Raw genomic sequence first — 17,398 nt, 5'->3', positions numbered from 1 at the left:
AAACCCGATTCGATATTTTTTTTCTCTCTCTTGACGAAAATCCTAGATCCTGTGGGATCCCCCCAATCTCAATCATTTAAATGACACCTATTCCAGATCTACCATTTCTCTCTCACCTATCTTCTTTCAATACCAAAAGAAAATAGCCCATTTACATTCACCAGTAAACCAATCATACAATGATAATTTTTAATTCTGTCAATTTTCACTATTTACTGATGTTCTGATTTTTTTTCGACTGGAAACTACAACTTAAACCACTATGATCTGTTTACAAATCTGCTAATGGTCTGATTTCTTCAAAGTATCTTTTATTAATTCAAGAAATTTATAGTTTACAACCACAAAGACATAGCAATCCAATTATCATGTTTATGAAATTAGATGAAACTTTTCTGTACTTGTATCATTCAAAATAAAATTGCATAAAATCACACCAAATTGAATTTTTAGCAAAAAGATGAATCCACATTAGTTTGAAACTCCCAACCAAAGATGCAAAAGGAAAGAAAAAAAAACATCATAACAAACTAATTACATCTATTGAATTGATTTTGCTCTTTTCTTTCGTCTTTTACTCCTGCTTCTCTTTCCTTAGCAAATCAACCTCCTTCCTGTTGCAAAAAAACAAATTGATATATATGCTATGAATTATAAAAACCTAAAGAGGTGGTGCTCGGAGAGGGGCTAGGGTCATGGCCAGAATTAATTCAAACTAATGCAAACTAGTGAATATTTAATTCAAACTAATGCTCGGAGAGGGGCTAGGGTCTCTGCAAACTAGAGCCGCGGAGAGAGACGGAGTCGGAGACGCCTGTCGGCTCTCTTTGGCGTGGCACGGAGAGGAAGACGAAGTCTGGCGCGGAGCCCAGTCACCTCATCGCGGAGACGCAGAGCCCAGTCGCTATAGTCGCGGAGTCCAGACACGGAGCCCAGTTGCGAAGACGCAGAGCCGAGAGCACAGTCGCTACTCACCAGAGTTCCATCGCTTAGAAATAGGGGTGCCCGTTTCTTTTTTTAATTAAAGGGGATCTGTATTTTTACTGGGCCTAGGGGGGCCAAGGCCCAGGCCTTGGTTCCGCCCCTGCCTACAAAGTGCAAAAAAAATCGCCCGCTATTCACTCTCGGCTATGACATTTGCTCACTGCTATGAATTTGTTATCCGTTATTTAAACCATAGTATGAATTATCAGTATTGGTATCGGGATCGGTCCTGGATGATACCGATACGGAATCGGGGTATCGGCCGGTAACGGGCGATTCGGATTGGAAAATCGGACTAAAAAATAGGAAAAAATTGATAAAAAATTAATTTGTCAATAATTTATGTTTAGATAAATGATTACAATCAAATAATCCACTAATACAATATAATACAAGCATTAAAACTATAAACACACTCTTTTACTGCCAGAAACTATATATGTCGTGCTGGCTGGATCACTTCATCGTCATTCGTATTATGATAAAAATGGAGATATTGTTGAAAAAAAAAAAACATTGTAGAACCAAATGAAAGATTATTAACATCTTTAATCACGTGTTCATATTTCTCTATTTCAGCATAGTTGATACTTGATACTCTATTTAATCAATGAATGTGACGAGTTTCAGCATGTGCATAGTTTATACTCTATTTAATCAATCACAGGTTCAAGTTTTTAGATGAATAATGACCAGAATCGGACCAAAATAGCAGAAATTGGACGAAAAACAGAAAATCCGTGAGTATCGGCTCAGTATCGGATCGGTATCGGCAGATAATTCCTACTATGATTTAAACCTTTCTTCACAAACCAAATCGTAATACATTATTTCCAGTTGGGATTATGTGCAAATCTTCATACTCATCTCATTAATTATAACAAGCACAAGTGCAAGAACATTTATTCACAATAATTAATCAATACAATTTTTATTACAAACAAAAATTATGATCAGAGCTACTGAAAAAAAAAAAAAAAAAAAAAAAAACATATTTTGCCAACACCAACAACAGATATCCATTTATATAGTACATACTCCACTCGAATCATGAATTCAGATTGCAATGAAGTACTTCTCCAGTTGTCTTCTAGTTTCCATCCCATCCCATTCTAGTCTACTCCACCATTCTGATGAGCCACGTATCTGCCTAAGTTTTATAATTTTGTGCTCATTGTTTACCGGCAATCTAGCCAAATTTGGACATTCTTGAACTCTAATACTCTCGAGAGATGGAAATATTCTGGGACTACAAATGCTCACCATATTTTTCATGTCGCTCAATATAACCGATCTTAATTTTGGAAACTCAATGTTTTCTAAAAATTCTTCATCATTCTTCTTCTTATTTTCACTGATTCTTATTTGGAAAGCATCTTCAACCAGTGTTTGTATTTCTTCTTCTTCAGATATACAATCTGCCCTGATTTGTATACCATGTGCCCCCTTTTCTGGCTCAGATATTATCTGCACCATTCCCTTGCAACGGGATACAACGAGTTTGTCAAGTGATTTAAGCCTTGCAACCCAATTGATACTTTCTAGCTTGTGGCACTCATAGATTGTCAGTTCTCGGAGCATCCTGAAATAATGTGGCATTGATTTTACCAATATGGTATCAAGATTGGGTAATTCCCAGAGAGTTAACACCTGCAGATTTGACTTTGATACTCCCCTGTCGTCTTGATCCATCACTAGTTCACTTAAGTTTGGACATGATTCAATGTAAAGCTCTTGAAGACAAACCATTTGATTGAAATCAGTACCATGGATAGATTTCATATGCGAGCAATCTGTTAGGCTCAATCGATGTGTCGATTTTGCCAAGGGGTCCGTCTCCGTCAACTTCTTCAGAACATCTTCGGTATAAATGGTAATTCCAAGAAAATTTAGTCCTTCCAATCTATCCAAATTCAGGTCAGATACGTCACGGACACCATAGTGGCTCCGAAAAAGATTGAGGACCCTTAGCTTTAGTAATTTAGAACAATTGTCGTGAGTCTCCTTGAGTGCTTCTGTTAGACTTAAATCAAGGTATCTCAACTCCTTCAAGACCGAAAAATTTCTGGGTAGTTCTGTAATTGGTGTATGGCTTAGGTTCAGATATTGTACCTGACATAATGCATCACACTGAGGAAGCTTTTTTATACCGGTGTTGGATAGATCAAGAACTTTAAGGTATTTCATGGATTTAAAAAATGTGGGATCCAGGTTCTTCAAATTTGGATTGTTCTGGAGCAACAAGGTTTCAAGGTTACTGCAGTTGGGTGAAAAGGAAATATTTTTGATGTCATTAGACATGATTGATATCCTCTTAGGCCCGGTCCATTGCTCGATTTCTGGTGCCCTCTCAAGGTTTTTACCAGATTGTACAAGGAAATTGCTCTCGTGTTTTGCTAGCCATTGACCAAAGTGGTGAATTATATTATGCAGCCTAACCTTTTGTCCAGAGTTGGTTTCTTGGAGCAAACGCGCTGAACTTAGCTTTTTTATGATGATCAAAGAGCCTTTCCATGGCTGATTTGATGGTATGAAACCTTCAGCAATCCAGTACTCCACAAGCTGCTCTTTCTTGATTGAACTGTACTCAGGGAACAGAGTACAGTAGAGAAAACATTTCTTGGTAGTTGAGTCGAGCTTGTCATAACTATACTTCAATGGTTTAAAGATCTGCTCGGCCACACCTCCAATTTCTACCAAACCCATTTTTGTCGCTGTCATGGCATCTCTCCAGTCATTTGAGCTCTTTAGCCCGGCCACCGCACAGCTTATGACATTTAGAGCAAGTGGCAAGCCCTGGCAGCTTTTAGTGATGGCTTCAGCTCGCCTCTTGATGGAATAACTAGATTTTATGGAACGCTGAGCATTATTAGTAAGATTACTAAAGAAGAGATCCCATGAAGCCTGGTCGTCTAGTAATTCCATCTCAATCAGGTTATGCTGCGTGCCCATCTGGATGCAGACATCTTGTTCGCGAGAGGTGAGAATGATTTTGGATCTGTTTTCGGAATTTGGTAACGGTATGCCGATTTTGTCGAGCGGAAATTTCTTTTGAACATCATCTATCAGAATTACAAACCGCTTTGCTGCCAGAGTGTTCATCAATGACCTGGCTCGAGCATCCTCAGTAATTGTATCAACCCACGGCAATCCCAGCCGGTCAATGATTGCACGTTGGATGTCCTTCACATTTAGCATCTCTCTGTTGGACACATCAATCAAAATCACCACATGGAAATCACTACCCCTGAGCTGATTGTTGAAAACATTTAGAAGAGTTGTCTTACCAACCCCTCCCTGCCCCCACACACCAATGATACACCTCTCATTGTCTTCGAGGTATTCATGGAGCTTCTTTAGCATTGACTCCATACCAAATGTCTTTGCTACTGGTATCAGATCCACCACATCAACTGGAAGATCAATACCAAAGTCTGTAAATTGCTTCTCTTCTTCAATTAGCCCATTCACACACTGCAGCTTCTTCATAATTTGCTTCCCCAGCTTGTGTCGACGAGAGAGGTTGAACCTAGAGATCGTAAGTTTCTCATATTCTCCCTCAAGTGTTGTATCCATGATTGTCTCTTCAACTTGACTCAACCACAACTGAACTTCAGGGTGAACACCCCTTGACTTTTCTATTTCTTTGGCAACCTTAGTGTTTACTGTTGTTTGAGCAGCATACAACCTTTTTTTAGCATCAGTGAGAGAGGACCAATTTTCTTGAACGGAGCAGAAGGAGCGAACTTCAGCTGCAATAGCAGCCGGCAAGCCAACAGAATTCACGCATTCGCATGACTGGTTACATAGGCTTAAGCAGTCAGCCATGTTGGGAAATGATTGAAAAAGGAATGATGGATTTGCTTCGGGTGTGAGGGAGGAGATCAATCAGGCGAGCAGTCTAATAGATTTGGACAAGTTAGTTGTTTTGAATGCGGTAAAACTGCTGATATAATTAGCATGTATCACTGGAGCAAGCAGTTTGTTAATATTCCGTTGAGCTATTTGTTTATTTATAATAGAATGGAGAAGCAGTTGGTTGCCAATCACTTTTTCTAGGGACAGAAGTTAAATGGTTTGAATCCTTCAAGTTAATTATCAGGAATGATTGATTGACTTTCCTCAATAAAATAAAAGGTATGATTGGATGGAGTGTTTCGACCAATAAGCAATGCTAAGCAATTTTCATATACACAGAATGTTGCAACCGAATTCGACAATGACTTGCTAAATTTACCAGCAATGCTTGCTTCATTTTGGGGCCTCCAAATAGGCCATTTGCGTGTTTGAATTATCATTATGCAGGATCTGACAAGGTCCAGCGCGTCTGATACAATTAGCAAAATGATTGAATTAGAACTTTATTGAGTGTTTTCTCATAATTTACATCACATACACAATCATTATTATAACAAGTTACAAGGCTTAATAATGGTAATATGGTATATTTCCTTTTCTGGTGTCGGTTGTGTTATGTATCTCTAACAGCTTCAATTAATACACTAAATAGTAAGCAGAGAATTGTGGAGTAATCCTAGTGTTATATATAATTTTGATTATTGAAACTGTTAACCTGATCAGTTTGGAGTTTGAACAGTGTGCTGTTCTTTCAAAAACAGGAAGTTTTGTGAACTGTTTTGAACTCTATATATAATAACATATTTTCTTTGTACATTTCGAAGGTCAGAATTCAAAATGCTGCAATATTTTGTTTGTTTATTTCCCCAATCTAGCCAAAAATGCTTATGTTGCTTGCACGCTAATATCCCGTATTATGCTCATGAACTTTTCAAATTAAGCTTTCCATCTTTGAGAAGATAAATACCTATACCATACATTTTATATTTTCAATTAACTAGATTCTGGTTTGGAAAAGGTCAAAAGGTGAACAGAAATTAGCAAGAACTTTCTTCTTAGATCAATTAATATCTTTTAGTCCTAATTTCTCATGTAGAAGAATTTAGTTAGTGCTGGCCAACTGGGGTTTTTCTATTCATGATTCTACACAGAGTTGACCGAGTTTTATTAAAATTTTATTCAAAAGTAATGTTGAAAGAATTCTCTGACAAAAAAAAATGCTGGTTTGTTTTATTGGACCCACAATTTTATGATTGGATGGAGTGTTTCGACCAAGCAATGCTAAGCAATTTTCATATACACAGAATGTTGCAACTGAATTCGACAATGACATGCTAAAGTTGCCAGCAATGCTTGCTTCGTTGTGGGGCCTCCAAATAGGCCATTTGCGTGTTTGAATTATCATTATGCAGGATATGCACAAGTTGCTTTGACGAAATCCAGCGCGTCTGATACAATTAGCAAAATGATTGAATTAGAACTTTATTGAGTGTTTTCTCATAATTTACATCATATACACAATCATTATTACAATAAGTTACAAGGCTTAATAAACGGTAATATGGTATATTTCCTTTTCTGGTGTCGGTTGTGTTATACTGTTATGTATCTCTGACAGCTTTAATTAATACACTAATTAGTAAGCAGAGAATTCTGGAGTAATCCTAGTGTTCTATATAATTTTGATTATTCAAACTATTAACCTGATCAATTTGGAGTTTGAACAGTGTGCTGTCCTTTCAAAAACAGGAAGTTTTGTGAACTGTTTTGAACTCTATATATAATAACATATTTTCTTTGTACATTTCGAAGGTCAGAATTCAAAATGCTGCAATATTTTGTTTGTTTATTTCCCCAATCTAGCCAAAAATGCTTATGTTGCTTGCACGCTATGTATGCCGTATTATGCTCGTGAACTTTTCAATTTAAGTTTTCCATCTTTGAGAAGATAAATAGCTATACCATACACTTTATATTTTCAATTAACTAGATTCAGGTTTGGAAAAGGTCAAAAGGTGATCAACAGCAATTAGCAACAACTTTCTTCTTAGATCAATTAGTATTTTTTTACATGAAGAATTTAAATAGTACTTGCCTACTGGGGTTTTTCTATTCATGATTCTACACAGAGTTGACCGAGTTTCATTAAATTTTATCCAAAAGTAATGTTGAAAGAATTTTCTGACAAAAAAGTTGCTGGTTTGTTTTATTGGACCCAAATTTTTGTTTTAAAAAAACTAGGGGCTCAATTGTATAAATACAAAAAAGTTTGTAATTTTGCAATCTATGGGGTCTAATAAAAAAGAAACTTATTGATTAATTGGTAATTCTATCTATGAATCTTTTTTTGTTAATGTATGATATTATATCTTTGGAATTGAATCAACGAAACGATTTACCGGAATATATTTTGTTTTAAGAATATGTATATTGCAAACAAATTTATTTGACAACCATAAATACTAAGCGATTTATTTATTTATTTAAAAATAAACAAATAGATTTAAACAAAACAAACATCTTGGGTGCTGAAATTTTAAAAACCAGCTCCACTGAGAGGCATGCCTCAGCGGAGGGTGGAGAGTTTAGATTTAAGTTTTATGGGTTCATGTTTCTATCCTCCACCGAAGTAATGCCTTGGTAGAACTGTTTTTCTAAATTCCGGCATTTAAGGTGCTTGTTTCGTTTAAATTCTTTATTTATTTTTAAATAAATAAATAAAAATCTATCCCGACAGTGATAAATTAAAATTTTATTGATGGCTTTTCTAATGGTTTGAAAACTTATTGAGATTTTTATGTATATCCATAATAAAGAAAGGTTATGTACTGAATTCGGTCCCATTTTCATCTAGTTTCAAATAGTTATGATTTATTTTTATCGACATTTGAATAATGACCAAAATCTATTTTTATGTAGAGAAGGAATACACTTACATTCTTTTTTGGTGACATGGAATTACATCCTATATTTTCAAAGTTTTCAAAGTTCAAATAGTCGATCTAAACCGTTCAACATGAAAAATATATTAAAATGTGCTTGCAAATCAAATTTTACATATTTTTTATTTTTTTTACTATTTATTAAGTATTTTACAAAATTGTTGTTTTCAGACCATTGAATTTTATACCAATCTTAATAAATAGTAAAAAAATTCAAAAAAAAAATATAAATTTTGATATACAAATACATTTTAATGTATCCATCATGTTGAACAGTTTGGATCAACTGTTTGAACTTTGAAAATATAGAATGTAATCCGGTGTCACCAAAAAAGAGTGCAAGTAATCTCTCCTCTTTTAATTTATCCTCTTTTACGTATATCAATAATAAAGAAAGGTTACGTACCGAATTCGGTCCCAATTGTTGATTATGCTCCTAAATGGGCAATGAAACCCAATTATGATAAGCATCTATATATATATTTAAGGCTGTACCTTTTATCGATGATGTTTAATTATTAGCGGTCTGTTATCCCACTACTAGAATCTGCATTTTTTTTTAGAGTTAAAATATGGCTTTTTCCATCGGCGTACCTTTGGAAAAAGCCCAAAAAGCGTCATTTCTGTGCGCCACCCTCAGAAATACTACCGTCAAAAATACCCTTGATGGAAATACCATTTTCCTGACTTTTTCCATCGGTTACCTTTGGAAATACTACTTTCTGACTTTTTCCGTGAGCCCCGTCAGAAATACTTTGGCATCAAGCCCATGACTTTATTATTTCTGAGGGCAAAGTGCGTGGGTCCCACTGTATTATTTCTGAGGGCAGGACGTGTGGGTCCCAACAGGTTATTTCCAAGGTTATCTCATGTGGGACCCAGCATAGTATTTCTGAGGGCAAAGTGTGTGGGTCCCAACAGGTTATTTCCAAGGGCATCATATATGGGACCCACAGTAGTATTTCTGAGGGCAACGTCTGTGGTCCCACCGTAGCATTTTCAAGGGCAGTGTGTGTGAGGCCCACTGTAACATTTCCCCAGTTGCAAATTGTTTTCATTTTTTGTGGATATACCCACGGAAATAGCTTGAATGACATTGTACACATACTCTCATCTACAATCCTCTCTGTACCAATCAGGTACAATCCTCCCTGTACCAACCAGGTACTAATACCCATTGAAACATATAAACAGAAACTCATTTATAATGAGATATAAGGAAAGCATTTAACATTTAATAAGCATTAACATAACATATAAAGTGTTCATACATCGAAAGGAATGCACTTGCATTTTTAACTATACCAAAATATGCACACCAGTTAACCAAACTATACCATATTGCAGTTGTAACCATATACCAAAATATACACACCCCTAATTACCCAAAATTCACAAAATAACTTACCCCAAGTTCTTTCATTTGTTAGAACTTCTATTCTAATAATAATCCCTAAAAGGTGCACTCTTTATGCACTACAGGGGATGATTCCCATTGTAGGCAGAATGCACGCGCCATTGGCCCTGTGCAGCTTCATTTGTGGGTACATCATCTAATCCAAAATTAGCTTGACTTAAGAGTGCTTGGAATCCAAGATTTTGCTGTATAGGAGAATCAGTACCCTATTTATATCACATGGAAAAGAAACAACATGTTATTGCTATGAATAAATTATTTTACATAGAGGAACCTCAAAATTTAGAATTTTGCACTATGAGCATTCATAATTATGTAGAATTTATGCCAACCTCCTTACCTGGGAGTTGGCATTCTGCATCTGTGAAGCTACTGCCTGAGTTGGTTGAGGAAAAGAAGCTTCACCCTAATCATTGAATTTGCAAGCACCAGAAAATCCAATTGAGCCAACAATTGGACAAGACTTTGATTGGGAGGGTGTGGTCCAACAAGAAGGCGAGTTCGAGGTAGTGACCGAAGACAACATAGAGGAAGAGGAGGGTGAGGAAGAGCAAGTTGATGAAGACTTTGATGATTCCAGTGAAGAATATTAATTGGTAAAGGAATACACATATGTATTGCTTTTTTGCATTTCAATTTACTTCAAAATTATGCTCACATTGTTGGTCAAATGTCTTTTATTAACATTTTTCACTTATTTTGCTTGTAACAGGTGTTTACACAAAGGAAAATCTTATGTAGTGCACCATTTGATCTAATGTTTTGTATCTTAATTAAATATATTAGCAATAGTTATGATATTACTAAATCACCCTCTAAATCAAGTTCTCTTCAAATTAATTAGGATGTGTTATAGAAATTATTCTGTTGATTAATTACTGCATGTTATTTTGGGATTATATCCTGCGTTAATTGAATGTTCAACATTAAAATGGAGATAATAAATAGAATTTCTTCTGTCTCTAGGAGCTAAACATTTTCAACGGTAGCCTCACAGAAATAGTTAATATAGCTATAAAATAATATTAATTGTATCAATGAAACATTTTCAAGGATATAGCAGTCAAGTATTTATGTGGGCCTAATATAAATATAATAACCAAAACATTTCCAAGGGTAGCTCATGGAAATAATATGTGTTACAACTTCCAAAACATTTCCAAGGGCATGGGGTCAACTATTTCCAAGGGCCATCAATAAAAAATAGTATTTGATTTGTTTGGCGGGTCATGGCTCATCCAAAAGTATTTCTGAGGGCAGACATGAGACATTTCTAAGGGTGGACAATAGGGCTTTTCCATCCGCAACAATTTCCGTCGGCCTACCGTTGGAAATTTTAAGTGTCAGAAGTGCGTCAGAAAACACCATTTTATTTCTGACGGCCTCTCTTACTCTTAGAAAAAGCTAAACTTACCTTCAGAAAAAGTGCAGATTCTAGTAGTGTCCTTTTGTATGATTTTCTGGTCTTTTGGATTACGTTGTTGATCAGGCCACCAAAATCAACTCTGAATTCCACATTTGCAAATAAATTAATAATTTATTTATTTACACTGTTAATTTCATTCAACTCGACGAATGAAATATGATATCAGACAAACTAATAATTAAAAATTCAATAAAATCAACAATTATAATAAATATATAGAGAGAGAGAGTTGGGCTAAAATGAGTCATGACTCGTAGCGCGTTGGTGAGCCATAACTCATTTTAGTCATTTTGAAAATTCAAACAACCGATCCGAACCGTTCATCTTGTTCTCTATATTGAAATGTGCTTGGAGACCAAATTTTATATTTTTTTGGAACTTTTTTACTATTTATTAAGCATTTTTTAAAATTGCTGATCCGATGGTCCAGAAAATTTTACTGTTTTTACTGTTCACAGCAAAACAGTAATTTTCAAAAATGCTTAATAAATAGTAAACAAATTCCAAAAAAAATATAAAATTTGGTCTCCAAGCACATTTCAATATAGAGATCACATCTAACGGTTCGGATCGGTCGTTTGGACTTTCAAAATGAAAATACAACATGGAGTACAAATGCTTGGTGAGCCATGGCTCACCTATATATATAGAGAGAGAGAGAGAGAGAGAGAGATGGGCTATGGTGCATTGCAATGCATGAACCCCCTCATGCATTGCACTATAAATCATGGATTTAAAGTCCAAACGATCGATCCGAACCGTTCATCTTGTTCTTCATATTAATATGTGCTTGGGGACCAAATTTTACATTTTTTGGAATTTTTTTACTATTTATTAAGTAATTTTTAAAGTCGTTGATCTGATGGTCCAGAAAATTTTACTGTTCACAACAAAACAGCAATTTTCAAAAATGCTTAATAAATAGTAAAAACAATTCAAAAAATGTAAAATTTGGTCTCCAAGCACATTTCAATATGGATTAAACATCTAACGGTTTGGATCGGTCGTTTGAACTTTAAATCCGTGATTTATAGTGCAATGCATAAGGGGGTTCATGCATTGCAATGCACCATAGCCCAACTCTATATATATATATATATATATATATATATATATATACTAGTAACGTGCCCGTGCGTTGCAACGGATTATATTATAAGAGAATATTAAAAAAATCTCATACAAAATGACATATTTTTATTAAAAAAATTAGACAAAATGACAATAATATTTTAAATGAGAATTGGTGCAAAATAAGAAGAATAATATAAATTAGAAAACAAATAAGAAGAAGAATATAAATTAGAAACAAAGAAGAATATAAATTGGAACGTATGTGTGAATATATATTTCTCTTATAATATGTGTGTGTATCTTATAATATGTGTGTTTATATTCTTCTTTGTTTCCAATTTGGAATACACACACACACACATTGATTATATATTGAAAATATATTCTAAATTGCCCACACCAATATGTATAGAAACAAAGAAAGAAAAATAAGGAAATTAAAAAAAAAATGATTTCCATTGTGATTCGTATAGAAACGAAGAAGTAAGAAAACAATAAATAAGAAAATGGAAAGTGGAGTCTTCTCAATTGAAGAGGAGAAATATGGAAATAAAGGAATAAGGAAACAAATAAATATATCGCTAAATTTCAAAATTTGTTCATTTTAAATTGTAACGTATCGTGTGGCAGCACATGTGGTGAGTATGATTTTAACTAAATTTAGACTTCTATATATAAAAGAGATGCATTTAATCAAAAGAAGACAAATTATGTAATTGGAGAGCTGAGATTAAATCCGAAGTTTCATCTCTCAATCGTAGCCGTTGGCGGATCGGACATCCAACGTGCTTAATAATAGAATGGAGATATAAATACTAAGAAAAAACAATAATAAAAATAAAACTATTATTTTTGATAAAACTATTTATTATTTTTGTGATTTATTTATGAATATTAAACATAAAATAAAAATACACTAGACCGGACCAATTTTCCAGTACACCCTATTCTGTATGGCATGCCATGTACCGAATCAATTTTTGGTACACCCATGTACCTAAAATTTGATCAGATACTTGTTATTTTTGGAAAAGAAAAAAAACATCAACACTTTTATTTAAAAAAAAAAAAATCTTCTGCTGCTACTTGATTTTAGTCCTTTTCTTTCGAAGAACATCTCATTAATGGAGTGACTATTGAGATGGCTTTTTATTTGTTAGATGTAGTTGTTTGCCAAGGGCCCCGTTTAAAAAAATAATACGCGAGGAAATATTGAGTGGGTCTTGGCCCAATTTCTACAAAGAATTGAAAATTGTAACGTTAGTAGGTGCGAAGCCTCGGCCCACTAAGTTGTAAAAGGGAAGCTCAATTGGGCCAACAAGAAATAACCCACCACGTCAGACAAGGTTTCTATGGAATATCTGCCGGGCCAGAGAGAAGAAAAGAAGAATTCACATCCTCTCCAATACCTGATAAGGGAATCTTTTACAATTACTAGATCTGAACCGTACTTTTTAACTTGGCACGAATCTCAAAGCCCAAAAATACAGCCCCCTACGGTGACCCGAATCCCAAGCTGATTGAGATTTAATCTCAAACCGTAAAGTAAGTGATCCTCTGCAATATCTGTGCAATACCTGAGAGGATACGGATTCAGAAAAGATCAAAAGAAAAACAAAGAACGGATGCTCAAGCTTAAAAAATTTAGGTGTGTCGGTATATTTATCTGTATGATTTAGTTTCTCTCCTTATTTTTTGATCAAATTGCACTATAATATGTCCAAGGTGTAATCATTTTCAAAATAATACAAATACTTTGTTATTTCTTCATTGAATTACTGCGCTATTATGTTGTTTATCATTTTATATGTCTTGAATATTTTGAAAAAGTATTTTGTTTGCACCAGAAAAAAATTCTGAATGCAAACTAGCTTTGCTGTAGAAATTGTTTTAATTACAAAAAAAATATATTTTCCTTTAATATATATGTACTTTCTTGTTGGAAATAAACTTTCAAATTATTATTTGTACTAGCAGGTTTGCGGAAAAATTAATTGAAGAAAAATAGGGAGAAGATAATATAATCATGTAAATCAAATCCTCTGAAAAATGCTTCATATTATTAATGGCAAATTTGTGGCCCCTAAGTCTCAACTTGCAACCACAGCGCGTCATATATGACTGCCAATAATTGCCGTGATTTTTATTAATACCCTAAAAAAATATATCAGATCAAGTATTTGAATCAAATTATTCAACAAAATATAAAATTAAAAAAAATTAAATTATCAACAACATCTCATATTTCATGTAATTGAAAGTAATTTCAACATTAATTAACGAAATAATCTACAAAGAGTATGAATAGGTGATCGATCGTTGCTGAAACGTTGCTGAATTGACTAAATGAAATAAGAACAGAAAAATAACCTCGAATAGATCGCCAGGATTACAAGAGATGATCGATTACCTGTATATCGCCTCTAATCGATCACCTGTATGAGAAGAGCTGATATATATTTTTAAAAATATATCACATCTGCTCTATGTTTTAATTTATTTTTAAAAATATCATGACCGTTCAAACGGGGTGCGATTCACTCTCAGCACCAGACTGCCCAAAGGTGGGACACAGTCAAGTCTCCATATACCAAACCGTCCAATGACTGAGCGGTCTGGTATAAAATCCCTATATAAGACATATTTTTCTCTCATGTCCACTCAAAATTCATTCTTACTCCAAAGAAAAGAGAAAGTGAAGAAGAGAGGCAATTTTGGACAATTTTTTTGACAACTGTAGGTTATTTTTTTAATTATTTTTTAGAAAACTTTTTAATTGTTAGGAATTGTTACAAATCGTTACAAATTGTTAGGAAATATTTAGAATCAATACCAATTGTCTAAATCATCATTGTCATTTGAAACCCTAATTACAATGACACCCAAAGTCGAAAAAAAAGATAAAGAAGTGAAACAGCACATGAAGAAAAAAGAGAGGTTATTAACAATTTTTGGACGAGTAAAGCCCTCGCAAGGAGGCATTTGCAACGTATGTTTTCACCCGAAGATGCTAAAGAATTCATGAGCGGAGTTGATCCTTCTGTTAGAGAAATCCTTGACGATGATTGGGAAAACAGAGACCCTCCAAATGGATGGGGAGATTACGGCTTATGTCACGTGAAGGAAGATATGGTGGATATGTTCTTTTGTTTTAGCTGTGGCATAACTGTTCACGTCAATTGCATCGACAAGAATGCAGATCTGGTGAATGACGTTCGTCTCACTAAATGAGATCGTCATGCGTGCATCCGCCAGGCTTCGAATAAGAAGGGAGAAAGTTCCTCAGCTCGTAAGCCATAGTCTGAATTGTATTGTATCGTACTATTTTGTGAACTCTACTGGCTTGTATAATTTTATGTTTGAACCGATTTTTCGTATCTTAATTTTATGTTATATTATTTTATGAACTCTAATGTATTGTATTATTTTATGTTGTATCTGGATTGTATTATTATTTTATGTTGTAGTAATTTATGTTGTATATGGATTGTATTAGTATGTTGTTGTTGTTGTTGAACATGATGAACAGTAGCAACTGAGGTAAATCGTCTAATCATGGCATAGAGAGAGGAGGATCAATAGATGGTCAAGGTAGGAATGAGGAAAAAATATGCCATTGTCGTATATGCTTTCTTAAAAAAAAGATTTTGCAGGTAGCCTATTCAGTTTGAAATCTCAGACGATGACTTTGTGGAAAAAACCCCTACGAATATGGTTTAAAAAAAAAAAAGAGTTGATGTGTTGGTTGTATGCAATCTTCCAAAACTAGTTTAAATAAATTTGTAAAACATACACTAATTGAATTTAACCATTTACATGATTTATGAGTTTGCATGTTCGATTAAATTGAATGATTCATAATGAAGAACCCAAGTTAGGTTCAGAGCTTTAATTTCAAGATTCATAATGAAGAACTAAGGTTCATGAAGTGCTCAATTTCAAGATTCTTCACATGAACCTAAGAAGTCAATAAGATCCTTACGAAGCTATAAATTTGTGTAATAAATAGTTAAGTAAAGTATATTTGAAACTTGTTGATTTCTAAAGCATTCATCTTGAGTGGAAAAAATGTGGAACCAATTCAAATAACAAGTCAACATGTTCCAACTTGGTTCCAACCAAGATGAGTGTTATCCGTATGGTTAAGCTTATCATGTTTTGTGAGACAAATTATATCGACCGTTATGGATGAGCATAAATGCCTAGAACAGTTAATATCAATTTGAATTAAAATGCAGAAACCCTAACTTCATTATTCGTACAATCTAAGCTGATGGGTTTTGACCGTGATAACGGATCTTGATTAATTATGAATTCCCCACTATAAATCTTCAAGCTAGCCGCCTCCCACATTTCAAAAAGCATTAACATGTAACTCTTGATAGTTTCTATTGTTGAGTGAACTATAACTTCAATATTTTCTTAACAGACTCAAATCCACTCATCTTCTAGGAGAGAGTTTAGTGTCTAGGATTAGTTATAGAGCCTTCCATCTTAGCTAGTGTTGTCTGCTTGTAGGGCGCGAAGGAGTACACTAGCTCAAGCGTGTTAGCTCAATACACCTAAAGCTGTGTGACGATCTTCTTCGTAGGACTCGCCAGCTGTGGCTTCTAGGCTCAACCTGTACACAAAGTTGGCTGTGACAGCCTACACAATTTGGGATCACATGTCACTAGCTGTATCATTTCTTTATGGGTAATAGAAAAGGAGCACTGATGAGGTTGCTCTACCTCGGAGACATATGCATTTTACGTTAAACTTTGTTAACATTGTGGATGTCAATTATCTCTAAACTCTTCTCTATTTACTTTCTACTGTACGGGACTATTTGAATTGTTAATTTAGAAGGCAAATCGAAAAATGTAAAAAGAGTTGCTGAAACTCTATTAACCAGTCCTCTAAGTGCCATTAGGGACTACAAAGAGGTATAAGAGCAAGTTAACTTAAATTAAGACCTACTTAATTTAAGCACTTATAGATCTAAAAATGGCATCAAATAGACGTGTAACTCCACCTCTAGTTCTTGGAAAATACTAACAATTTTGGTTATTGGAAAACTTTAATGAAATTTTTTTCTCATATACTGGTGGCTCTTGCAAATCTCTGAAATTATTTTTGTCCACCTTTATTAAGTAGGCATTTTCCTTTGACATGTACTACATAAAAAAAAGAAACAAAAAATATAAGTAAACACTTGAATGAAAAATCATCTACAATATGTTAAATTTCCAATATAAAATATACATACATTTGCAAAATCTATGAACATCTCTTCCACCCTTCTTAGCTTCTTCCTCCTGCAACCAATTCTAAATGTGTCTAAAACCATAGAAGGAAAAATCAGAATCGGAATTGGGATCAGCACCGTCCGATCCCGATCTCGGATCGGAAAATCAGTTGGAATTGGTCGAATCGGATCGAAAAATCAGACTTTTTTGTCAGAAGCTTGTTTTATACTAAAAAAATAGAAAAAAATTGATAAAAAAATTTAGACAAATAATTACAATCAAATAATCCACTAATACAATATAATACAAACATTAAAACTAAAAATACACTTCTTTACTGCCAGTAACTATGTCGTGCTGACTGGATCACTTTATCGGTGTCTGTATTATGAAATTGATTAGAAAAATATTGCCTAATTAATTTTCAAATAGAGTAAAAACAATAAATTACATATATTAAAACCAGTAA

General features: G+C 34.2%; 1 protein-coding gene across 1 annotated transcript; it reads right to left on the bottom strand.

The window, feature by feature from the left end:
* Positions 1-1,832: 1,832 nt before the first annotated feature.
* On the bottom strand, positions 1,833-4,968 carry LOC144561778 (disease resistance protein RPS2-like). Its single transcript, XM_078310872.1, has one exon. The coding sequence runs from the start codon at positions 4,810-4,812 to the stop codon at positions 2,041-2,043; it is 2,772 nt and encodes a 923-aa protein (XP_078166998.1). The 5' UTR covers positions 4,813-4,968; the 3' UTR covers positions 1,833-2,040.
* Between the last annotated feature and the right edge of the window lie 12,430 nt (positions 4,969-17,398).

This window comes from Carex rostrata, chromosome 11, assembly GCF_964058835.1.
Source record: "Carex rostrata chromosome 11, lpCarRost1.2, whole genome shotgun sequence".
Classification (NCBI taxonomy): Eukaryota; Viridiplantae; Streptophyta; class Magnoliopsida; order Poales; family Cyperaceae; genus Carex; species Carex rostrata.
This window is presented reverse-complemented; position numbering and strand designations above follow the sequence as displayed.

What these genes read in the sequence shown, in the direction of transcription:
- LOC144561778 (XM_078310872.1), bottom strand. Translation starts at nt 4,812, where the DNA reads ATGGCTGACTGCTTAAGCCTATGTAACCAGTCATGCGAATGCGTGAAT.